At 38.6% G+C, this 27,151-nt stretch overlaps 1 protein-coding gene across 5 annotated transcripts in view; it reads right to left on the bottom strand.

Moving 5' to 3' along the window:
- Positions 1-3,863: 3,863 nt before the first annotated feature.
- SLC25A14 (solute carrier family 25 member 14) overlaps positions 3,864-27,151 on the bottom strand; it is a 39,782-nt gene continuing 16,494 nt past the window's right edge. For all 5 annotated transcript variants that reach the window (XM_002763257.7, XM_008989882.6, XM_017968687.5 and 2 more), the window contains 5 exons: positions 24,270-24,365; positions 18,070-18,194; positions 17,142-17,277; positions 5,240-5,320; positions 3,864-4,309 (listed from right to left, as the gene is read on the bottom strand). In XM_002763257.7, the coding sequence (XP_002763303.1) occupies positions 4,268-4,309; positions 5,240-5,320; positions 17,142-17,277; positions 18,070-18,194; positions 24,270-24,365 (480 nt within the window). In that variant the 3' untranslated portion in view covers positions 3,864-4,267. The remainder of the gene's footprint in view (positions 4,310-5,239; positions 5,321-17,141; positions 17,278-18,069; positions 18,195-24,269; positions 24,366-27,151) is intronic.

Below are 27,151 nucleotides of genomic sequence, written 5' to 3'. Positions count from 1 at the left end.
TGAGGAATGGCCATTCTGAGAAGACATGAAATTTATTTTTTAAAACCCAGAATTTTATTACTTTAACTTACATACAATATCCTGACTAGGCTAGGCTAATAAAAATATTACCCCTTAAGTGACATGCTTTAGTGAATAGAGATTAATTTATAATCAGGTTCATAGTAATCATTGCTCCTATAAATTTGTTTATAACAAAATTCTTCTTTCCATTGGAGGAGAGAGGGTGGAAAGCCTATCCTCCTGTCCAAATTACTACATTTCAAACTACTGGCATCTGTATCAATAATTCCATATTCTTCAACAAATGATCTTGCATACAACAGGAACAAGTTCCTGCTGTTCTGGTGTGCCATCTCTGACTGCAAGACCCTCGTTGTGAACCTGTTGTGCTACCCCTGGTGAACCGTCCTCAGACTGGAGGAAGAAGGGGGTGGAGTAGTGATGAAGGAGGTCATGAAGAAGAAAGGCCAACAAAGGGAAGAGGGAGAAGCAGGAGAAAGGGGAAATGATGTATTTGCAGTCACAGGTCATCAGGAAAATAATCTAAAGCCGGTATTACTGTTAAGTGTCAAAGAGGGACCAACCACAAAAACTACTGCCCTTCTTTCTCCCAGGGAACTATAAAGATAAGGGAATTAATGAAATCAATATTCTTTACTGCTCACCTGCCATAAACTTTAAGTGACTCTGGACAAGGTACAGTCAGTACACCTCTACCATAGTGATTTTAAGTATGGGATCCTGAGCCAGACTGCCTGGGCTAGAATCCTGACTGCCATTTTCTAGAGGCAAAAGTATTTCACCTTTCTCTGCCTCAGTTTCTCATCTGAAAACGGAGAACTGTACTCTCAGAAGACTGCTTGTAAGGATGCAGACAAAGTATAAACACAACATACTTAAAAAGCAGTACCTGGTACGTAATAAAACCCATATTCCATATTAGCTATTATTAATAGCTAATAATTATTATTCTACTATTAATAATTAGATATTACCTGAGTTGTTTCATTCTCCAGCCTCTCAAAAAAAGGAGAAAAAAATGGAAAGTTTTTACATCTTACAACCTACAGATTTTGGTTATCACTTTATCCCTTCAAATATGACTTGCTAGGGGAAAGGATGTGGGTTGTGAGAGAGAACAAGCAGAGGTAAGGATGACTTCAAGGCCTGAGCCACTAAAAGGGTTTTTAGGGACAAATCCAGAATTTTGTTTTGTGAAGTGTCATTTAGACTTTTTTAGAGGCAGTGTCTTGTTATATTGTCCAGGCTGGCCTTGAGCTCATGGGCTCAAGTGATCCTCCTGCCTCTGCCTTCTGAGTAGCTGGGACTACAGATGTGTGCCACTGAGCCCAACTTGTGCCTATTAGACTTTAAGAATGATGTAGAGTAAGTAGTGGGACATAGAAGTATGGAGTTCAGGGGAGAAGTACGGGCTGAGGAAGTCACCAGTAGATATATGGTACTAAAACCATGGCAACACTGCCCTGCTAGTTGCTCATACCTTGAAGTAAATCCTTAACATACAGTCAGTTTCCTAATAATTCAAAATTTAATTAAATTTTTTTTGAGATGGAGTCTTGCTCTTATTGCCCAGACTGGATTGCAATGGGTACGACCTCAGCTCACTGCAACCTCTGCCTCCCAGTTTCAAGCGATTCTCTTGCCTCGGCCTCCCTAGTGACTGGGATTACACGCACATGCCACCATGCCCAGCTAATCAAATTTTAATTCAGTTAAAATTCCACAGTATCTGTTGAACCTTTCCTATGTTTTCAGCATTTAATCAGATCCTTTGGATAGAGATCAATTCATTTACTCGTTTAACAAATGTGTTAAGTGCACATAACTGTATAAAGCACTAAGAACCCAGTAGTGAACAAAACTGACATAATCCCTATTTTTATGGAGCCCCAAATGATGGGAGATATAAAATTAATTAAATAATCACACAAATATAATATACAGATATAAATCCTGATATGTGGTATATCAAATTATGAGAATAGTTATTTAGATTGGGGGAGAGGAAATCACTGGAAGGTTTTTCAGAAGGAATAATAATATTTAGGTTGAGGTGAATTAATGCCATTTTGCAATATATATAAACCCCTCAAGAAACTATTTTTGGGCCAGTTGCAGTGGCTCACGCTGTTATCCCAGCACTTTGGGAGGTGGAGGCAGGTGGATCACCTGAGATCAGGAGTTCGAGACCAGCCTGGCCAGCATAGTGAAACTGCATCTCTATTAAAAATACAAAAAATTAGCCAGGTGTATTGGTGGGCACCTGTAATCCCAGCTACTCAGGAGGCTGAGGCAGGATAATCACTTGAACCTGGGAGGCAGAGGTTGCAGTGAGCTGAGATCGTGCCACTGCATTCCAGCCTGGTTGACAAAAAGAAAGAAATTATTTCAGCCCTTACCACTGTGAAAAAAAAATGGCTTCCCTTTTGCTAATTTGGGGATGAGTAGGGTATCGGATGGGTATAGTAAATGTTTTAAAAACAAGTAATATAAGCAATGAGATACTACTACACATCTATCAGAAGGGCCAAAATCCAAACCCATGATAGCACCAAAAGCTGGAGAAGATGTGGAGCAACAATAACTCTCATTCATTGCTGCTGGGAATACAAAATGGTGCAGCCACTTCAGAAGACAGTTTGGGAGTTTCTTACAAAACTAAACATACTCTTATTGTACCAATGGTGCTCCCTGATATTATATTTACCCAAATGAGGTGAAAATGTCTACACAAAAACCTACATGCAAATATTTATAGCAGTTTGATTCATAATTGTCAAAACTTGGAAGCAACCAAGATGTCCTTCAGCAGGTGAATTAATACACTGGTATACCCAGACAATGGAATATTATTCAGCACTAAAAAGAAATGAGCTATCACCATGAAAAGACATGGAGGAATCTTAAATGCATATAAGTAAGTTTTTAAAAAGCCAATCTGAAAAGTATGATTCCAACCATATGACATTCTGGAAAAGGCAAAACCATGAAGATAGTAAAAAGCCTCAGTGGTTGCCAGAGGTTAAGGGAAAGGAAGGAATAAATAAGAGGAACATAGAGGATTTTTAGGGCCATGAAACCATTCTGTATGATTGTATAATGATAGACACATATTATACATTTGTCAAAATGTAGAATGGCTTATCCTCATGGTAATATCTACTCTTCCTCTGTCTCAGCCCAAGTGTCATTTCTGCTATGAAGCCTTTGGCAAATCCTCTAGGTAAGGCTGTTCCTCCTCTGTGCTCCCACACAGCCTTTTGCTCACCTCTCACATGTACTTAGGACCCACTGTAATTGCTGACTCACAAATCTCTTCTTCCACTCTAATGTGAGCTTAAAAACAGAGAATGTGTCTTAGTCACTTTATAGTCCCAGAACCTAGATTTAATAGATACAAAATAAATGTTGAACAAATTAATGAATGGATAAAGATGAAGAACTATTCATTCCACAAATATCTAAGTACCTACAATGAGCCGGCTTCTGTTCCAGTACAAAAAAAAGGAGCCAGAACTTTGTACCTGTAAGATGATTAGAACCCTGGGAGCAGGGTACTATTTTAAGCCTCTTTTAGCATTTTACCTGTAGAAACTTCCAAATGAACCACTTGCTTGTTTATTCATGTTTAACAAAGAACCACCTGCCCAACACTTTGTAGTGGCATTATGACAATGAATGGCACTGGGAACACCATGCACTCATTCTCGTCTCATAAAAGTACACTTTAAGAGTCCAGTCTCAATTTCATAGTCATCTTCTCTTTATTACTTTCTGGAGAATGCAACTTCAAGAGTTGGCAAAGGGGAAAATAGTAAATGAAGACAAAGCCAGAGTGATTCTGCCAATAAATACTTTAATGAGAACCGAGGTCTGTAACACAAATAGCAATAACCACCCTGGCCTATGCCTTCTGCCATAGCCCAAGTCTGGGGCTAACCAATTACATTTAACCACATTTGGAAAGCAGGCCGTTTTCAAGGTCACCCATCAGTATCCATCTTCATAGAAGATACCAATCTGGGGCCAGAGTCTCAATGTTAACACTTTCTCTCACGGAAAAGTTAACATGGTAACACAAACATAGAAATAACTTTGAACCACCTACTGTTCTTCCATCAGGAGGCCCTTAGGAGACCAACGGTTTGGTAAACACTTACAACTTTGTCAAAATACATTAGAACATGGGAAAAGGGAAAAGGAGTAGAAACGCTGGGAGGGCTGGGCTCACATAATTCAGTCCTTAGATTTGAAGCCTCTTGAGCTGCTCGTACGTAATAAAAAACTGAGGAGTAAGTCAAGGAAGATCACAGGTTGATATTGAAAGCCAAAGCCAGTTCTAAAATTGTGCATTACATTCTCTTAAATTAAGGTAGTCTATGCTATTCTAAGCTGCATTTGCTTTAAAATCTTTTTTAAAATGCCATCTGTCAAATCAAGCATGCATTGAGTGCCTACCATGTGCCCATTCAGATCACTGGCATCAAACAATATAAACAGAGTAAAACTCTAATATATTTATAGCCTTCAGGGGCAGACAGAACACACAAACACACACACACACACACACAAACCAAGAACATCAATGACAACATATAATTAGATGATCATAGTTATTCCAAGAGGGAAAGAGATATTTTCTCTCAGTCTACAGATCCCACAAGGGCAGGAAATTACTTTCCAACCCTGCAGTGCTCACCATTACACACACAACACCACGCACAGTATCCAAGACATGATTCTGCACTTAGGAGGCACTCAAACACAACTGAAGGAGACAGATTCACGCATGAAGAAAGACGCCTACTTGCCTGTAGATTCCTTCACCCTGTGAATGTTTTCTGTCCTGTTTTTATTTCCCAGCTATTTTGGTCCTATAGTTAGGGGCGGGAAATCTGGATCACCTCAGCATGGACTTTCCAGTAGTCTTCTTCCATGAGGGTTTCTAAAAACTTCATAGCTCCTTCCAGATTGGCTGTGTTTGTTGTCATTTTGTTTTAAAGAGGACAGTTTGACCTATCTTTTCTATCCCCTTCAGTTGGTATTAGCCTCCAATTGAAAGCTGTTTCTCTACTTAATTCCATTCTCAAGGGTCACCAATGGGATGCTTGAATTTCTCACTAGCCTAAAAGACTTTAATAATCAAATTTTTCTTCCCATTGCCTAGAATTATCTGGGAGCTTGAAGCACTTGCTTTCATTCTCTCAAAGGATACAATGATGTTCCAGGGTCCAAGCCGAAGCCAGTTTGGCCAAAATCCTTTATAGAGTGCGAAAAAGCCCTCGTGTTTCCACATCTGAAGGAAAGATATAACCAAAAACAGAGTGAATTTACCTTTCTCTACATTGAACATCATCTTCCACTCCCACCCCAGAGCAACTTACGGCTCCAAGAATAGTCTTTTCTCTAAAGGTCCGTTTTAAATTCATCTGTAGTCAAAATCCATCCACCCACTTAATCAACAAATATTTACCTACTATACATATGCAAAGCACCATTCTTGATGTTGAGACTATACTAATAAACAAGACATAACAAGTGTCTATAATAGCCAACCTCCAAGATGGCCCCCAATGAACCCTACCTCCAGTTATTGTGTACCATTGTGTAGCCCCTATCCCACAGTATTCAGTCTGTATCACCAACAAAATATGGTAGTAGTGAACATATGTCACTTGCATTGCTAGGCTATAAAATACATTTTATATTTAATAAAGCATCTGCCTTGTTTTCTCTTGGATTCATTCACTCTAAAAGAAACCATCTGTTATGTCATGAAGAGAGACCTACATGGTGAGGAACTGAGGGCTCCAGCCAACAGCTGCATGAGTGATCACTGAAGCAGCTATCCCAGCCTGTCAAGCCTTTAGATGGCAGCAACCCTAGTTGATATATGAACTACAACCTCAGGAGAGAGCCTAAGCTAGAATCAACTCAGTTAAGCTGCTTTGCAATCCCTGGACCACAGAAACTGCAAAATAACAAATGTTTTAGAGGAATTTGTTACACAGCATTAGGTAAACTCTACAGTCTCTACCCTCATGGAGCATATATTCTAGTGGGGCTGACAAATATATAAATTGATATATACTATATCCAAAAGTGATAAGTGCTACAAAGAAAACTAACATAGGATAAGAAAACAGAATGTTGGGCAAGTCATTATTCTTCTCTGAGCCTTTTTCATCATTATAAATTCTATATAATGCTATGGCCTACCTCATGTAAATGCTCTGAGGATCACATAAAGAACAATGTGAAGTGTTTTGAGTTTTGGTTTCCTACTTTATACAAGGGTCTTATATAAATGCATATGAGAATTAAATGAAAAATTATGCATAAACCTTATAAACTGGTGGCATGTGCTGAATTTAGCCAGCAGAAACAGTTCATATATAATGGACAAATTTCTATTAAGTAACTATACTGTGTTAGGCACTGTGTTAGACATTGAAAAATGCTATTTGCTTTTCCAATAGTGAAGTGAAACCCACCACAATTAAAAAAAAGATACATTTAGATAAGACAATAATATGAGAAGCCAGAGCTGTAAATATCCTTTATCCCATTCTGTACATTAAGTATACTAGAGATAATTATCCTTACTAACCACTTTTGGGAACAAATAGTAAGATAATAAGCACAATATTTATGAAGATATAGTGGTAATATGTTTCCCCCAATGGATCTTCAGCAAATAGTAAAGGTCTGAGACTGAAACTGATGTTGGAAAATTGTGTAAGTCACTCCAAATAAAGCCCAGATGTGAATAACCTAGAACTGAGACTGTTAAATGACAAGGGCCCTCTGAGAGACCACCCAATCTCATAATATCTTACCTGGACTACTACCATAGACTTTTAATTGATCTAAAATCTCTACCTAGAAGCTAGATCAATCTTTTAAAATTATAAATCAGATCATATCACTTCCTACTTAAAGCTCTCAAATGCCCTCCTGGTAGCTTTCAGTCTAATTGCAAATCCTCTGCAAAGACCTATATAATCCTATATGATTTAGCTGCTGCCTCTCTCTCCAGTCTCATCTCCTACTAGTTTCTCCTTCATTCACCACACACTCAACCACACTAGCTTTCTTTCTAACCCTTGAACATTTCCAGCTTATTTCCAACTCAGACCTTTAGTAAACTGTTCCCTCTTTATAAAATGCTTTTCTCCCAGCTCTCATAGCCAACTCATCATTATTCAGATCTCAGCTCAAATGTCACCTCGTCAGAGGCTTTTCTTGACTGACCATCATTGCTGAAGAAGTTTCCCACTATTGAATCACTATTTCAATATGCTGTTATTTTCTGCATAACATCTATTTCTGTCTAAAATTTTACCATGTACCGTGTGTTTATTGTATCTTCCTCAACTAGAATGTAATCTCCAACAGAGATTACCATTGTGTCACCACCACCTGACACAGTGTGTGGCACAAGAAATTTTTCCATTAGTATTTGTTGAAGAGTTGAACACAAAAACAATAAGGGTCTCTAACACTCCTGTGAGCCATCCGGAACTTTTTTTTAAATTAAGAAACATGGTCTTGCTCTGTCGCCTAGGCTGAAGTGCAGTGGCACGCCTACATAGCTCACTGTAGCCTCAAACTCTGGCTCAAGTGATCCTCCCGAGTAGCTAGGACTACAGGATGCAAGCCACAGCACCCAGCTTAAATCTTTATAAATTTCTAAAAACAGTGACCAATTTCTTCACAATGTCAGAAATGAGAGGCACTTTTTGGCATGAGGCAGTTGTGTGAAAACAAAGAACTTCTGTAGTTAAGCACAGACAAAATAATAAAGTATAATGCTATTACATATAATGGCAATAAAGAACAAAATGACTGCTATTAAAAAATGACTTTGCTACTAAAAATTTTTAATAGCAAGTAAGTAAATGAGTGAGTAAATCTAAGTAATTAAAGGTTACTGTCAACATAAAACATGTTTCTGAAGATTCAACACAGCATAGTGGTTATAAGTACAAACTTTGGAATCAGACAGACCATGGATTAAGTCTCAGATCTGCCTCGTATTAGCTGTATAATCTTGTGTAAGTTATTAGCTACTCTGAACCTAAGTTTCCTCCTTTCAAAACCGGGAAAGATATTATCTAATCCACAGGGTTGCTGTGAGAGTTAAAGGATATATTCTATGTACAGTACCTGGGACAGAATAAGCATTCAGTAGACATTAGCTGTTACTGTATTATTGTATAGTAAATCTTTTAGCCAGTCTTCTTGAAATAGTGCTTTATACTTGTCTATCACTACTTCCTGTGTTTACCTATCTCCTTCTATTAGAATCTAAGTGTCATGAAGACGGGGACATTTTTTGTTCACTAATAAATCCTCAACGACCTGGAACAATGCCTACTACATAAGACACAAACATTTATTTCTTTTTGGGGGTGTGGGGGAGTGCTTCAAGAGTCAGCTTGATTTTTTTCTTTTTTATTACTTGAATGATCAAACATACTCCTCAATGCACAGCAATTGGCCTTTGCAAACACCAATTCACCAAACCTTCTCTCAAAAATATTAAATCCAATAGACAAAATAGACACTCCTTATCATATCAGATTTTTATTCCATGTAACATTAAGTATTCACTCATTCCTTCTTAAAACTCATTAGGAGAGAGGATCCAAGATGGCCGAATAGGAACAGCTCTGGAGTACAGATCCCAGCAAAAACAATGCAGAGGGTGAGTGCTCACCGCATTTCCAAATAAGTTTTCACTGTCCACAGACCAGGAGATTCCTGGGCTGAAAAGTGCCACAAGTTTTCAGCACAGCTGATGCTGCGGGTTGGCATACAGAAACTCACACAAATCTGGGTGGCCGTTTCAACTGGCGCCTGGAACGCCTGGAAGACAGAGCCACCCATTCAACTGAAAGGGAGGGGGCGGAGACAGGGAGCCAGGCAATCTGGCTCTGCAGATACCACCCCCACAAAACTAGCAATGTGAAATGCTCTGGACTGAGAGTTTCCCAGCAAGCACAGCTGGACCTGGGACAGCCCAGCTCACTGGGGGGAAGGGCGTCCACCACTACTGAGGCAGTTCACACAGCAACTGGGCAGAACCTGTAGCAGTTCAGCAACACCTCTGCTGGCAGACTGTGACAAGACTACTCCATGCAGGGAAGGGCATCTCTGAAAAAAGGCAGCAGCACCTCAGGAACTTATAAATAAAGCCAACCTTCCTAGGACAGAGCATGTGGGAAAAGAAGCGGTTATGAGTTCCACTGCAGCAGACTTAAAGGTACCTGCCCAGCAGCTCTGCACAGAACAACTGAGCACCCAGCACAGCATTTGAGCTCCTATAAGGGACAGACTTTCTCCTCAAGCAACTCCCCAACCCCCATATACCCAAAGAGACATCTCATAAAGGAGAGCTCAGGCCGACATCTGGCAGGTACCCTTCTGGGATGAAGATAACAGAAGAAGAAACCGGCAGCAACCCTTACTGTTCTACAGCCCCTGCAGGTGATCCCCAGGCAAGCAGGGTCTGGAGTGGACCTCCAGCAGTCCTGCAGCAGAGAGACCTGTTAGAAGGAAAACGAAGAAACAGAAAGAAATAGCTTCAACGTCAACAAAAAGGACATCCACTTAGAAACCCCATCCGAAAGTCACCAACTACAAAGACCACAGGTAGATAAAGCCACTAAGATGGGAAGAAACTAGCACAAAAAGGATGAAAACACCAAAAACCAGAACGCCTCTCCTCCTCCATGGGATCACAACTCCTCACCAGCTAGGGATCAAAGATGGATGGAGAACAAATCTGATGAATTGACAGAAACAGGCTTCAGAGGATAACAAACTTCTTAGACCTAAAAGAACATGTGCTAACCCAATGTAAAGAAACTAAGAACCTAGAAAAAAGGTTAGATGAGATGCTAACTAGAATAAACAGCTTAGAGAAGAATATAAATGACTTGATGGAGCTGAAAAACACAGCACAAGAACTTCATGAAGCATATACAAGTTTCAATAGCTGAATCGACCAAGCAGAAGGATAACAGAGATTGAAGATCAACTCAATGAAATAAAATGAGAAGGCAAGAATAGAGAAAAAGAGTGAAAAGAAATAAACAAAGCCTCCAAGAAATATGGGATTATGTGAAAAGACCTAATCTATGTTTGATAGGTGTACCTGAATGTGACAGAGAGAATGAATCCAAGCTGGAAAACATTCTTCAGGATATTATCCAGGAGAACTTCCCCAACCTACCAAGGTAGGCCACCATTCAAGTCCAGGAAATACAGAGAACACCACAAAGATATTCCGCAAGAAGAGCAACCACAAGGCACATGATCATCAGATTCACCAGGGTTGAAATGAAGGAAAAAATGCTAACAGCAGCCAGAGAGAAAGATCGGCTTATACCATCAGACTCACAGCAGATCTCTCCACAGAAACCCCACAAGCCAGAAGAGAGTGGGGGCCCCTATTCAACATTCTTAAAGAAAATAACTTTCAACCTAGAATTTCATATCCAGCCAAACTAAGCTTCACAAGCAAAGGAGAAATAAAATCCTTTATGGATAAGCAATTGACGAGAGATTTTGTCACCACCAGGTCTGCCTTACAAGAGCTCCTGAAAGAAGCACTGAACAAGGAAAGGAACAACCAGTACTAGCCACTGCAAAAACATACCAAATGGTAAATACTATCAACACAATGAAGAAAATGCATCAACTAATGGGCAAAACATCCAGCTAGAATCAAAATGGCAGGATCAAATTCACACATAACAATATTAACCTTAAATGTAAATGGGCTAAATGCCCCAATCAAAAGATGAAGACTGGAAAATTGGATAAAAAGTCAAGACCCATCAGTGTGCTGTGTTCAGGAAACCCATCTCTCATAAAAGGACACACATAGGCTCAAAATAAAGGGATGGAGGAAGATTTATCAAGCAAATGGACAGCAAAAAAAAAGCAGGAATTGCCATCCTTGTTTCTGATAAAAACAGACTTTAAACCAACAAAGATGAAAAGAGACAAAGAAGGGCATTACATAATGGTAAAAGGATCAATGGAAAAAGAAGAGCTAACAATCCTAAATATATACGAACCCAATACAGGAGCACCCAGGTACATAAAGCAAGTTCTTAATGACCTACAAAGAGACTTAGACTCCCACTCAATAATAGTGGGAGACTTTAACACTCCACTGTCAATATTAGACAGATCAATGAGACAGAAAATTAACAAGGATATCCAGGACTTGAACTGAGATCTGGACCAAGCAGACCTAATAGACATCTACAGAACTCTCCACCCCAAATCCACAGAATATACATTCTTCCCAGCACTACATTGCACCTACTCCAAAACTGACCACATCATTGGAAGTAAATCACTCTTCAGCAAATGCAAAAGAACAGAAATCATAACAAACAGTCCACAGGGCAATCAAATTAGAACTCAGGATTAAAAAAACTGACTCAGAACCACACAACTTCATGGAAACTGAACAACCCTCTCCTGAATGTCAACTGGATAAACAATGAAATGAAGGCAGAAATAAAGATGTTCTTTGAAAACAACAAGAACAAAGACACAATGTGCCAGAATCTCTGGGACATATTTAAAGCAGTGTCTAGAGGGCAATTTAGAGCAATAAATGCCAACCAGAGAAGCAAGGAAAGATCTAAAATCAACACCCTATTGTCAAAATTGAAAGAGCTAGAGAAGCAAGATAAAAAAAAACTCAAAAGCTAGCAGAAGTCAAGAAATAACTAAGATCAGAGCAGAACTGAAAGGGATAGAGACATAAAAACCCTTCAAAAAATCAATAAATCCAGGAGCTGTTTTTTTAAAAAAATCAATAAAATAGACAGACTGCTAGCCAAATTAATAAAAAAGAAAAGGGAGAAGAATCAAATAGATGCAATAAAAAACAAAAAGGCATATCACCACCGATTCCTCAGAAATACAAACTACCATCAGAGATCACTACAAGCAACTCTATGCACATAAACCAGTAAATCTGGAAGAAACGGATAAATTCCTGGACACTTGCAGCCTCCCAAGCCTAAACCAGGAAGAAGCTGAAACCTTGAACAGACCAATAACAAGGGCTGAAGTTGAGGCAGCAATTAATGGCCTACCAACCAAAAAAAGTCCAGGTCCAGACGGGTTCACAGCTGAATTCTACCAGACGTACAAAGAGGAGCTGGTACCATTCCTTCTGAAACTATTCCAAACAATACAAAAAGAGGGAATCCTTCCCAAATCGTTTTATGAGACCAACATCATCCTGATACCAAAACCCAGCAGAGACTCAACAAAAAAAGAAAACTTCATCAGGCCAATATCCATGATGAACATAGATACAAAAATCTTCAATAAAATGCTGGCAAACCGATTGCAACAGCACATCAAAAAGCTTATCCATCATGATCAAGTAGGTTGCATCCTGAGATACAAGGCTGGTTCAACATACGCAAGTCTATAAACGTAATCCACCACATAAACAGAACCAAAGACAAAAAACACGATTATCTCAATAGATGCAGAGAAGGCCGTCGACAAAATTCAACAGCCCTTTATGCTAAAAACTCTCAATAAACCAGGTATCAAAGGAACATATCTCAAAATAAAAGCTATTTATGACAAACCTACAGCCAATATCATACTGAATGGGCAAAAACTGGAAGCATTCCCTTTGAAATCCGGCACTAGACAAGGATGCCCTCTCTCACCACTCCTATTCAATAAAGTATTGGAAGTTCTAGCCAGAGCAATTAGGCAAGTAAAAAAGGGTATTCAATTAGGAAAGAAGGAAGTCAAATTGTCTCTATTTGCAGACGACATGATTGTATATCTAGAAGACCCCATCGTCTCAGCCCAAAATCTCCTGAAACTGATAAGCAACTTCAGCAAAGTCTCAGGATACATTTTTCTAATATCTGTCTCAATTGTACATGCATGCACATGTGTGTGTGTGTGTATGTGTGTGTGTGTGTGTGTGTGTGTGTCATCATCTCAGCCCAAAATCTCCTTAAACAGATGAGCAACTTCAGCAAAGTCTCAGGATACAAAATCAATGTGCAGAAATCACAAGCATTTCTATACACCAATAACAGACTAACAGAGAGCCAAATCATGAGCCAACTCCCATTCACAGTTGCTACAAAGTGAATAAAATTCCTAGGAATACAACTAAAAGAGGATGTAAAGGACCTCTTCAAGGAGAACTACAAACCACTGATCAAGGAAATAAGAGAGGACACAAACAGATGGAGAAACATTGCATGTTCATGGTTAGGAAGAATCAATATCATCAAAATGGCCATACTGCCCCAAGTAATTAATAGATTCAATTCTATCCCTATCAAGCTACCAATTACCTTCTTCACAGAACTGGAAAAAACCATCTTAAATTTCATATGGAACCAAAAGAGAGACTGCATAGCCAAGAAAATCCTGAGCAAAAAGAACAAAGCTGGAGGCATCATGCTACCTGATTTCAAACTACACTACAAGGCTACAGTAATCAAAACAGCATGGTACTTGTACCAAAACAGAGTTACAGACAAATGGAAAAGAACAGAAGCCTTGAAAGCAAGGCCACCATCTGATCTTTGACAAACCTGACAAAAACAAGCAATGGGGAAAGGATTCCCTGTTTAATAAATGATGTTGGGAAAACTGGCTAGCAGTGTGCAGAAAGGAGAAACTGGACCCCTTCCTGACACCTTACACTAAAATTAACTCCAGATGTTTTGAAGATTTAAACATAAGACCTAACACCATAAAAACTCTAGAAGAAAACCTAGATAAAACCATTCAGGACATAGGTATAGGCAAGAACCTCATGACTAAAACACTAAAAGCATTGGCAACAAAAGCCAAAATAGACAAATGGAACCTAATTAAACTCCAGAGCTTCTGCACAGCAAAAGAATCATTAGCATGAACTGGCAACCAACAGAGTGGAAAAAATTTTTGCAATCTACCCATCTGACAAAGGGCTGATATCCAGAATCTACAAATAACTAAAACAGAATTACAAGAAAAAAATAAACAAACCCATTCAAACATGGGTGAAGGATATAAACACTTTTCAAAAGAAGACATTTATGAGGCCAACAAACATATGAAAAGATGCCCATCATCACTTGTCATTAGAGAAATGCAAATCAAAACCACATTGAGATATCACCTCACACCAGCAAGAATGGTGATCATTAAAAAAAACTGGAGACAACAGATGCTGGAGAGGATGTGGAGAAATAGGAACACTTTTACACTGTTGGTGGGAATGTAAACTAGTTCAACCATTGTGGAAGACAGTGTGGTGATTCCTCAAGGACCTAGAAATAAAAATTCCATTTGACCCAGCAATCCCATTACTGGGTATATACCCAAAGGATTATAAATCATTCTATTATAAAGACACATAAACACATATGTTCACAGTGGAACTATTTACAATAGCAAAGACCTGGAACCAACCCAAATGCCCATCAATGATAGACTGGACAAGGAAAATGTGGCACATATACACCATGGAATACTATGCAGCCATAAAAAATGATGAGTTCGTGTCCTTTGTAGGAACATGGATGAATCTGGAAACCATCATTTTTAGCAAACTGACACAAGAACAGAAAATCAAACACCACATGTTCTCACTCATAGGCGGGTGTTGAACAATGAGAACACAGGGATCATACACTGGGGTCTGTTGGAGGGGGCCAAAGGAGGGACAATAGGGAGGGTGGGGAGGTCGGGGAGGGATAACATGGGGAGAAATGCCAGATGTAGGTGACGAAGGGGATGGAGGCAGCAAACCACATTGCCATCTTTGTACCTATGCAACGATCCCTCATGATCTGCACATGTACTGCAGAACCTAAAGTACAATAAATAAATAAACACATTAACTCCTTTGGCTCCCATGACACTACTCTCTCCTAAGTTTCCTCGCCTTTGGTGTCTTTCCTAGGTTCCTCATCTGCCAAGACCTTAAAAATTGGTATTCTGCAGTGTTCTTTCCTTGCCCTAGTGCTCTTCCCTCTACACCAGTGATTGCCAAATGCAGAAATACTGATGTGGGCTTTTGCCAAACAATACTTTCCAGGGTCTGAGAACTGCTGCCTCAGTCAGTCATTATTTACAGGAAAGAATTTTATATTACTCCAGTATGCTGGGAAGGTAAAAAGGTTGTGAACTCCTCTACCTACTCTTCTTGGTCAACTTTCGGCACAGTTATGTACCACCTGTGTAGTAATGACTCCATGCGTGTTTATCTATATCCATGAACACTCTCTTGAGTCAGGGCTAGAATATCCAAATGTATCCACTGGATTTTTCTCATGCACATCAAACTGAGTTGATGTCTCCCACAAGACCTGCTCCTCTTCTTGTGATGCCTCTGTCAATGAATGTCACCATCTGGTCACCAACTCCAAAAACCCAGATTATCTTTGACACCTCCTTTCTCCCACACCTCTCCACATCCAGTCAACCAAATCCTGTTGACTCTATCAACTAATTCATTCTGAACTCTGTCCCACCTTCTACATCTCCAATGTCTTGCTCAAGTTCAGGCCTTCATCCCCTGTCTTTCTCAGATAACAAGAGCCTTCTAATCAGCTTCCCTAACTGTAGGTCAGTGATTCTCAAAGTGTGGTCTCCAGACTAGCAACATCAGTATTGCCTGGGAATCTGTTAAAAATGCAAATTTCCAGGCCCCACTCCATACTTACTAAATCAGAATCCGGAGATGGGTCCAAGTGAACTGCAGCTTAACAAGCGCTCCAGATGATTCTGATGCATGTTAAACTTTTAAGAACTACTGCTCCAGGCTTATCCCCTTAGTAGTCTTCAAACTTGGATGAACATTGCAGTCACCTGATATAGTTTAAAATGTTGACACCTGGACCTTACTCCCCAGGTTAAGTTAATTGGTCTAAGATAGAGGAGAGAGCTGAGAAATTCCGCCAAGTGATTCCAATGCGTACCCAAGATGAGGAACCACTGTGTTAGATCCAGTCTCCACAAAGCCAAAGTGATCTATTTAAAATGCAAAGCTAACCTGATTAAAAACTTTCAATAGCTCCCTGACAACTTAAAAAAAAGTCCAAGCACCTCAATATAGCATTCAGTATCCTTTTTAATCTAACCCTTGGCCACCAATATGAGGAAAGCACCGTAGTGTAGAGGTAAAGAATGTCAGTTTGAGGCCAAATGATCTGAGTTTAAATTCCAGCTCTCCCATTTAGTAGCTGTGAAACCTCAGGCAGCTTACTTAATCTTTCAGTGCTTCAGTGTGTACCCCGTGGGGTCATGGTGAGGATTTAATGAATTAATACACGTAAGTCTCATTAGGACAGTTCCTGACACACAATAAAGAACTCAGTGGATGCCACTTATTCTTATTCAAGATGCCACCATCTACAGGGAGCCTACCTCAATGCTTCCAAATTGAGAAGTCAGAGTTTATCACTTATCAGGCTATACTGATTATCTGCATATATACCTACAGTACTTTTGTAATATCTGTAATTTCTCTGTAAATACTAAAATGGTGACTGATATACAATAGTTGTTAAACAAAACTGGTAACAGGAGAGAAACCATATGGCAACATCATATTTTAGCCTCAATTTGTTTTCGGTAGCAATAATACCAGCAGGAATTATGTAATACTTTTAGACTATTCAGTTCCTACAAACACAACAGCAGAAACTTTCAAAGCCAAAGTGAACAACAGCACCATCCTGAACTGAAATAAAGTACAGGTTTTTTTTTCCTTAAGTATTGGATTTTCTATTGCAGGGTCTCTGTGTCATATGAAGTAGGCAAATTGGGGATATGCTGTCTTTTCTATCAATAATTCTACATGATACTATTAATAAAAGTATCCTGAATTCTAAAGCATTCGAATGGAAATAATTACATTAAGTATCACTGGAAATTAGCAGACTGCTAAGGAGACAGCTTTTCTACCTGGGAATGACTGAGAAGCTACTAAAAAATATGATTCTTTCACCTTCCAAATGGTATGTAGCAACTAATAATAAGAACTGAAGGGAGGTCTAAGACATCAAAGAAAACCAAATTGTAACCCAAATCCACACTGTATTTACCTTTAAAATACCATCAACGGTGCCCTTATAGAGATCCACATGTCCCACGATTGCCCTCTGGTTCATCATGCGAGTTCGCACCACATCAACCGGGTTGGAGGCCAGAGCCCCAGCCAAACCACACGTAAAGCTGGAACTAAAAGGAAAACTTTAAGAAGGCAGATTGCCCCTCTCCCACTCCCTGCCCACTTAAACAGAAATTAGGCCAAACATAAACTGTACAATAACTCAGACCCATCAAATAAAACCTGGCACTTGGCCTTTCACTAGAATCTAAAGAGAAAGGACATTTTTCTAAAGAGACATCATTTAACGGTCATCCCTTCAGTTTTCAATCTGAAACTCAGCCTCTTTTTTAAAGGAGACCTTCTAAAGCTAACAAGATTCCGAAGTAGAAAGTGTCATGTACCATCAATTAGTTACATTAATTTTTCAAACCACAGCATCATATACCAAATGCATTTTAGTAACAAAATATCAGAAAGGCTGCAAGACAAAGAAAATGTAAAATGACATTATCAACAGTCTTTAGCCAAAAAACTGTGCTTAAGTTTCACAGACCTCATAAAATTTTACCCCTTTTTTTGATTCCCATTGAGAAAAGTTTGCTTTCTCAAACAAAATTAACCAAAGCAAATAATAGATGTGCTTATTAGATACAGAGGCTGTGTATGGCTAAATATAAATCAAATAGACCTCTGATAGGCTGCTATATTAGACAATGTTCCCAAGTACCCAAGCCCCCATAGCACCTAGGATTTCTGTGAAGTATTAAGTGTTCACAAAGCTTGAAGCTCTTATAATAGGAGAGACAAGGGAATTTAGATCATACATACCAGTTATTGAATTCCACCTGAGGATTTCAGTAAAAGAGGCGTTTTGTGCTCAAAATGCTGGAAATGAAATGAGCACATCCCATCCTACTTACACGAAGTGAGTCAAAATGGTGTCTCCCATCATTCCTGACAATATTAAGTGCTTCTTAGTAATATCATAAACTGGCAGCTCTACTCCCACAACAATGGCAGCACGCTGAGCAGTTGGAACCACACCCTATGAAACACAAGTGACATTAGGCACCAAGGAAATACAAAGGGAATGATGTCTTAGAGTGAACAAAATAGGTCAGGAGTTGAAAAGCAACAGAAAAATACAAGTCTGAAGTACAGAGGTCACTCTTCAAATCAATGACTAATAATGGAACATTTATAAATTTCTAATTCATTTGCTATGCTAAAAATAAAATAATTGATATGATACCCAAAGCACAAGAGACAAAGGAAAAAAAAAACAGTTGGACTTCATCACAATTAAAAACTTCTGTGACTCAAGACACCACCAGAAAGTAAAGAGTCAACAGACACAATGGAAAAAAACATCTGCCAATCATACATCTGATAAGGGACTAGTGTCCAGAATATATAAAGAACTCTTACAACAAAAAAGGCAAACAATCCAATTTTAAAATGGCCAAAAGACCTGAAGATATTTCCTTCAAAAAAGATACACAAATGGCCAATAAGCACATGAAAAGATGCTAAACATCATTACTCACTAGGGAAATGCAAATCAAAACCATAAGGACGTAACGTACTACTTCATACCTACTAGGATGGCTATAATGATTTTTCTTTTAAGTAAAAGAAGGCCAGGTGCCATGGCTCATGCCTGTAGTCCCAGCACTTTTGGAGGCTGAGGCAGGAGGATCACTTAAGCAGGAGGTCCAGACAAACCTTGGAAACACAGTAAGACTCTATCTCTTAAAAATTTTTTTTAAATTAGCCAGGCATGGTGGCATGTGCTTGTAGTCACAGCTACTTGAGATGCTGAGGTGGGAGGATTATCTGAGCCTGGGAGGTTGAGGCTGCAGTGAGCCATGATCGCACCACTGCATTCCTCCTTAGGTGACATGACATGGCAAGATCCTGCTTCAAAGAAAAAAAAAAAGTAAAAGTGTAACTGTTGGTGAGGATGTGAAGAAATTAAAACCCTTATACACTGTCAGTGGGAATTTAAAATGGGGCAGCCACTGTGGAAAACAATTTAGCATTTCCTCAAAAAGTTAAACACAGATTACCATATGAGCGAGCAATAATACACCTAGGTATATACCCAAGAGAACTGAAAATATATGTTCACACCAAAATGTATACAGAAATGTTCATAGTGGTATTATTCATGATAGCCAAAATGTACAAAGAACCCAAATGTTCATTAATTGTTGAAGGGATAAACACAGTGTGGTATATCCACATAATGGAATTAATACTCAGCCATAAAAAAGAATAAAATACTGATACATGCTGCAACAAAGATGAACCCTAAAATCAGCATGCTAAATGGAAGAAGCCAGTCACAAAAGTCTACATATTGCCTGATTCCATTTACATGAAATACCTAGAACAGGCAAATCTATAGAGATAGAAAGTAGAGTAGTAGGAGTTGTTTACAGCTAGGAGGGCTGGGGGAAATGAGAAGTGACGAGTAAAGGGTAAGGGTTTCTTTCTGGTAATGAAAATGTTCTAAACTTAGACAGTGGTAATGGCTGCACAAATCTATGAATATACTAAAAACAAATTGTGTACTTTAAAGACAGTGAATTTTATGTGAATTATCCCAATAAAGAATTATTGGGAATTATCATTATAAGATGTGAATTATCCCAATAAAGCTGTTATAAATAAAATCATGAAGTAAAAATCAGTGGGGAGAAGAGAGCTTCCAAGTTTAATTCACAGAATTTTCAGATGTGCAGAAAGGACAAACACTAGAGTGACAGCAAAGGTATGAAGAAGCAAGAGGAAAAGCCAAGGGAAAGTGGTCTTTCGCTTAGATGTCCTGCTGTGGTAACATTACCAGTGTTTCACTCACTAGCACGATGCTCCTGTCACAACCCATGTTACAACACAGGGTTGCTAGAGCATTCAAAGTCACATTTTTGAAGAATATTAATGACACAAGAAAATGCTTATGCTATCATGTTAAATAAAGCAAGGTATAAAATTATATATAGTATTATTCCATCTTCAGGGGAAAAGGTATACACACACATGCCGAATTCTTAGAAAGTATTATAATGAAATACATCAAAATATTTTTCTCCTCTGGTATTAGGGTAAGAGATGTTAATTTTCATATTTATGCCTATTTCTTCTTACGTGTTCACAATGAATGTTTTACTTTTATAATTGTGTTTAGGTGTCACTTAAAATTGAAAATAACATACCATGGGGACATACGCTTTCTGGGATAACTACTATATTAAAAAGTTTTCAATTATCTCTAAGTTCCCAAACTCATTTTATAAAGTGGGGCTGCTCTGTCTATGGAGTAGCCATCCTTCATTCCTTTACTTTCTTAATAAGTTCGCTTTCACTCAAAAAAAATAATGAAGTGGAAATGACATAGCTGTGCGAAGATGCTTGACTGATATGTATGGCTGGCTAGCCAAAGGGTGCCTTCCTTGCTGGCTCTTCAACCTGCTTCTCATAAAGAGGGTGCCCTTCACAGAAGACTGATTTGGTGAACAGTAAAGCCCCAAACTGGAGCCCAAATCAGGCTACAGACATGTTTTGAGTGGCCCACAGTGTTTCCAAAAGACTAAATCGGCTGTTAATGTGTAAAAATCAGGGTATTACACACAGAAATGCAGATTTCTAGCTTCTTTTGAAAGATCAGAAAATCTGACCACACTGGGCTCACCATCAACGCATGGCAGCAATGGGTTGGAGCTAAGGAGTAGCTGTCCTCTCTCAACGGGGACTGTGCTCTCCAGCACCACAGTCTCCACCACACTACTCTCTCTCCAACTTTGTGGTAAGCGCCAGTTATACTTTGTTATTGTATTCGTGCTATTTTTTCTTACAATGAAGTTAGGAAGAAAGTATAATGATTTCAGTACCCATGATACAATCAGAGCAGGAAAATAAAACAGACTAAGATGAGCACATGTTTGAAGCAAAATGCAAACATATTTTCTTACTGAAATGAAAAAATAAGTCCTATATTTTAAACATGCAAATAAAACATGTCTGTCTCAGAAGAATAGATTAAACAACGTACTTTGCCTCTTCATGTTAGGTGCTAGATCATGTAAGTAGCCTGGATCATAAAAACAGTTACGTTCAGTTTCTCAAAAAATAAACATAGACTGACCATACAATCCAGCAATTCCACTTTGGCTATATAACCAAAAGAATTGAAAGCAGGGTCGAAAAAAGATATTTGCACACCCATTTATACATTAGCGTTATTCACAATAGGCAAAAGGCAGAAGCCATTCAAATGTCAATGGTTGAATGGATAAACAAAATGTGGTATATACATACAATGGAATATCATTCAGCCTTAAAAAGGAAGGAAATTCTGACACATGCTACCACATGGATAAACCTTGAGAACATTATGTTAAGTAAATTCAGCCAGTCACAAAAAGATAAACATCATATAATTCCACTTACATGAGGTACCTATGTTAGTCAAATTCATAGAGACCCAGAAAATAGAATGGGGGTTGCCAGGGGCTAGGGGAAGGAGAAATGGGGGGTTGTTTAATGAGTACAGTTTCAGTTTCACAAAACCTAAAGAGTTATGGAAATCGGTTGTAAAACAATGTGAATGTACGTAACACTACTGAACCATCAAAAACGGTTAAGATGGTAAATTCTATGACTACTGTTTACTACAATAAAAAACACAGTAGCCATACTCCTGTGAAAAAATCTCTAATTCTATTTATTCCTCTATGTTTGTTCCTTGTCAACAGTTTGTAAAAAAGTTCTAGTTAGTTATATTTTTCTGGCTTTAAATTAGACATATCACGAAAGTGTACCCTGCTGTTACCAAAAAGCAAACCTCAAGGATCATTAATGGATGCAAAGACCATTAGTTAGATGAAAGGTGATTAGATATTAGGATATATGCATGTTACTAGAATATTACCACCCCCCAGATTACTTGCTAATTGCAAAGGAGGGAAAAAGCTTTCTTTTACAATGGCTAGATCTGGTGGATATCATCTTACCAAGGAATCAAACTTGGCACCACTAATCATGAGACATCCTACTATTATGTGCCTCCTGCTGTGATGCAGTATCAAATACACAGCTTCACCTATGAAGCACCCTTACCAAAAATGTTTAACATGAATCTAATCAAGCTAATGGACCCTACTTACAGTTTATAGGAAATACGAAAGATAAACAAGTTAAACACCATGAGGAATTATTTTATAAGAAAACTAGCCTGGCCAGGCATGGTAGCTCACATCCGTAAGCTCAAAACATTGGGAGGCTAAGGCCAGAGGATCACCTGAAGCCAGAAGATCAAGACCAACCTAGGCAACAAAGCAAAACCCTGCCTCAAAAAGAAGGGGAGGGGAAGGGAGGAGAAAAAGAGAAAAGAGAGAGAAAGGATGGGCAGACAGACAGACGGATGGACGGATGGACAGAAGGAAGGAAGGAAATAAGCCTGGTCACATTAACAGGAAATTTTAATATAGGCTAGATATTAGGTATTACAAACTTGTTCACTTTCTTAGATACGATAATGGTATTGTTATTGGGTAGAATATCCTTATTCTAAGGAGATGCATAATGAAGTATTTAGTTGAGTGCCATGATGTCTGCAACCTACTTTCATTTAGCTTAGCTAAAGAGAGAGAGAGAGAGAGAGAGAGAGAGAAAGAGTAAGAGAGAGAAACAGAGAGAGACAGAGAGAGAGAGAGAGAGAGAGAAAGAGAAAGAGAGAAACAGAGAGAGAGAATATAAACACATAAACAAATAAAGCAAATACGACCAAACTTTAACAGTCTTCAAATCCAGCTTATGGATATGTATTTCATAGTTCTAGTCTTTCCATCTTTCCTTATGCTTGAAAATTTTTATGCTACAAAAGATTATAAAGGAAGAAAAATAGCAAAGCTCTCATTTTTATTTAAAAGTATACTAATAGATTTCCCATTCCACTCTCTCTGCATATTCTACTAATAATCTTATTAATATTATAATACTTAAGGATTAAAAAGTTATAGCAACAATGACAACCAAAAAGCAAAGTATAGATAGAAGACTGAAAGATAATATGACAAAATGTTTAACAGATTATCTCTAGGCAGTGGGACTACTGGATGTTTTTTCTTTTTACTTTTCTATATTTTCTCAATATTTTACAGTACATGTTATACTTTTTAGGTAAAAAATTGTTTAAGATAACAGTTTTATTTTTTTGAGATGGAGTCTCGCCCTGTCACCCAGACTGGAGTGTAGTGGCATGATCTCAGCTCACTGCAACCTCTACCTCCAGAGTTCAAGCAATTCTCCTGCCTCAGCCTCCTGAGTAGCTGGGACTACAGGCTTGCACCACCACACCCAGCTAATTTTTGTATTTTTAGTAGAGATAGGGTTTTACCATGTTGGCTAGGCTGGTCTCGAACTCCTGACCTCAATGATCTACCTGCCTTGGCCTCCCAAAGTGCTGGGATGACAGGCACGTGCCACCACATTCAGCCATTAACAGGTTTTGAACATAAGCATTAAAAAGACACACATCGGGGCCGGGCGCAGTGGCTCACACCTGTAATCCCAGCACTTTGGGAGGCCGAGGTGGGCAATCACGAGGTCAGGAGATCAAGACCATCCTGGTCATGGTGAAACCCCATGTCTCCTAAAATACAAAAAATTAGCTGGGCATGGTGGCTTGCACCTGTAGTCCCTGCTACTCAGGAAGCTGAGGCAGGGGAATCACTTGAACCTGGGAGACAGAGGTTGCAGTGAGCCGAAATTATGCCACTGCACTCCAGCCTAGCAACAGAGCAAGACTCCGTCTCAAAAAAAAAAAAAAAAAAGACACACATCATCGTGTTAGTACAGAACAACCACATTCACTGTGAACTAGATCAAAATGGCCATCTCAAATAATGTAATAACTTTCCCCACCTACACAATCCCCAAATATGATGCAGAAATAAAAGGCCAATGATAAGTTTTGGGCCTTTCAAAGGAGATGAGGAGTTTCTTACTTTAGTTTTTGGATTATAATTCACAATTTTATGGCTTTATATCAAAAAAGTATTCCTTGCAAATTATAGGAACTGGGAGTGTAGAATAATCCCAGGAAAAGAGTACTTACCCTCCACAGACCTCTGGTGCCTTCCTGTTGGTATATGTCAATAAAGCTTCCAATCATGCTCCCTTGGAACAAGCTGCCTTGAGCCTGCATTCGAATCTAAAACGAAAAGAGGTGAACATTTTATTTTGTCACAGAGAACCAAAATGCTGAATTCATTTTAAATTCATCTAAAATTTATACAACCATATTTGGGAATCCCAGAAAAATATCTGCTATTATGATGAAAATACTTAAACTGTGTAGAAAAAGAATATACTTTGTGTCAAAGTGTATTTTATAAAGATGATTTTCATCGGCCTCACATTCCTCACACTAAGTCTATTATTTCTGGAGCTAGAAGAAAATTTGGGGAAAATAAAGAATAAGTACTCAGGAAGAGTAAAAAAATGACTCATTTAATGAAAAACGAGAAACAATATCCGAAGCAACAACTACACAGATTGGTTACACATTTATTTAATAGAATCATAAAATTGTGTTGTGGGATGGTATTCGCTGACACTGAAAGACATCAAAAATTAATTGCTAACCGGAAAGAAAAGATTGCAAAGTACTATATCATTTTTATTAAAAACATGTAAACTTACAAATATCCATAAGCACAGCAAGGAGACAAGATGAACATATAAAACCAAATACTGACAGTGGCTTATGTCTGAGTGATGAGGCTACAAGCAAGCATTTTTCTCTTCTGTGTTTTTTCTGCCTTCCATATTTTTCTACATTAAACATGCATTGCTTACATACTTACAAAAAGGAAAAATTTTTTAAATATAATTTTATGTTTATGAGACCTTGAGTTTTATTTATAAAAGCATGATATTACATTCTGCCAAGCGGCCTTTGAGAGATGCAAGAAAGGAAAGATAGCATTAAATGGCCACGTAAAAGGTTTGGTAAATTTCCCACAGACTCTGCACATATACAGCCTTAGTAATCAGTCACTAAATACTAGTGGCCCAAATGTAGGCTTGATTTTTATGAAGCACCACGTGACCATTCTAGGTTTCAACAAATATCTTTGGTAAGTCATGAAATGGCATGTAGAGAGTTAACTGTTCTATTAAGAGTTTTGAAATATTTTACAAACCTAAATCCATTAAATTGAGATACAAACTATCACAAAGACAAATCAAAACTACTAATACACTACGGTGAGTAGAACACGTCTTTAAGGAGGTGATTCCTGAGCAACACTGGAACTAGCGCGAGGCAAGTGAAGTACTTTCCTTAGGCATGAAATGTAAGGGAGTACAAGAAAACCTCAGTAAGCAAGATAAATGATGTCTCAATATGATATTTTTTAACCAAAATTAATCCACAAAATGCCATGATGAATCAAATATCAAATTTAACTAAAGCTAGGACCCAACAGGGCCAGGATTAGGGTGAGGTGAATGAGATGAGTTATATGAAATTTTGGTATTTTGTTCATTGTGAATTTTTTGCATTAATTTTGATAGTTTAAAAATACTACATACAAATGTTGTTTATGTTGATTACTGAGTTTTGTGGTACCTTCTCACAATCTGCATCAAAGTGGACTGTCTTACTTGTTTTGCCCTAGTCCTGGCCCTGTGTATGAGCCTAGTCTTGAAGGACAAATTCACCAGGAAAATGAGAGATATTCCAGAAAGAAAGTGTTACATGAGCAAAGGCAAAGAAGCAATACATAGTAGATCAGACATGGATTTAGATAGATCACTCTAGCTTCAGTCTGGTGATCGGTTGAGGGAGTGGAGTACACACTAGGGTGAAGGGACAAGTTAGGAGGCTACTGCGATGAAGCCCTACAACAAGAATGGTGGGGAAAGGACAAAGTTGAGAAATATAGATGAGGCAAAATTGGCAAACTGGATACCGAATCTAATACTAGAAGGAAGCAAAGATACAGAAGAATCAAATATGATCTAGGTGTCTAGTTTAGATGACCCAGTAGGTCTGGGTAGCATGGTACATTATTAGTTGTCTCCCAAAATCTACTCTCCCCTTGTTCAATAACTAGAGTTTTAGTGGGAACATGGTCCCTCAGTTAGACACTCCATTTCCCAGACTTTCTTGAAGCTAGATACAGCCATGGAACGAAGTCCTTTAGAATGGAACATGAACAGAAATAATGGTTGAAACTTCCCAGTGTCTTGTTTAGAAGAAAATTGCCTGTTTTTCAGAATAGCCGAACAGCCCCACTAAATGAGAAAAAGTTGTCCTTGGCAGGGCGCAGTGGCTCACGCCTGTAATCCCAGCACTTTGGGAGGCCAAGGGGGGCAGATCACCTGAGGTCAGTAGTTCGAGACTAGCCTGGCCAATATGGCAAAACCCCGACTCTACTAAAAATACAAAAAATAGCTGGGCATGATGGTGTGTACCTGTAATCCCAGCTACCAGGGAAGCTAAGGCAGAGAATTGCTTGAATCTGGGAGGTGGAGGTTGCAGTGAGGTGAGATCATGCCATTGCATTCCAGCCTGGGTGACAGAGTGAGACTCCATCTCAAAAAATTTAAAAAAAAGTTGTTGGCTTCCTTCCATCTCAGGAAAAAGAAAAAAAAGGAAAAAATAAAATTTAAAAAAAGTCTTGCAGAAAAATTCTAGCTAAGAAACATGGATGGAATGATGGAATTAGAAAATCACCATTTTGCAACCTTTAATGAAGTAATTGATTCAGATAATGGTCACCAACAGAAGAAACCATTAGAAGAAGGATTGACGGGAAACTACAAAGGAGAAATTGGGCTGTCACGCCTGAACTCACTGATCAATCTTAACATCCTTATATTGGGACAGCCGAACAATGTGTGCCTCCTCACGTGACTAGGTATGACCTTTACAGAAACCTTCCTTTTACAGAGATAGAAGATTTAGAGGAACAAGTTAAATGACATCAC

The sequence above is a fragment of the Callithrix jacchus genome, chromosome X (assembly GCF_049354715.1).
Source record: "Callithrix jacchus isolate 240 chromosome X, calJac240_pri, whole genome shotgun sequence".
NCBI lineage: Eukaryota > Metazoa > Chordata > Mammalia > Primates > Cebidae > Callithrix > Callithrix jacchus.
The sequence above is the reverse complement of the archived record's forward strand: the minus strand, read 5'-3'. Positions and strand labels throughout refer to the sequence as shown.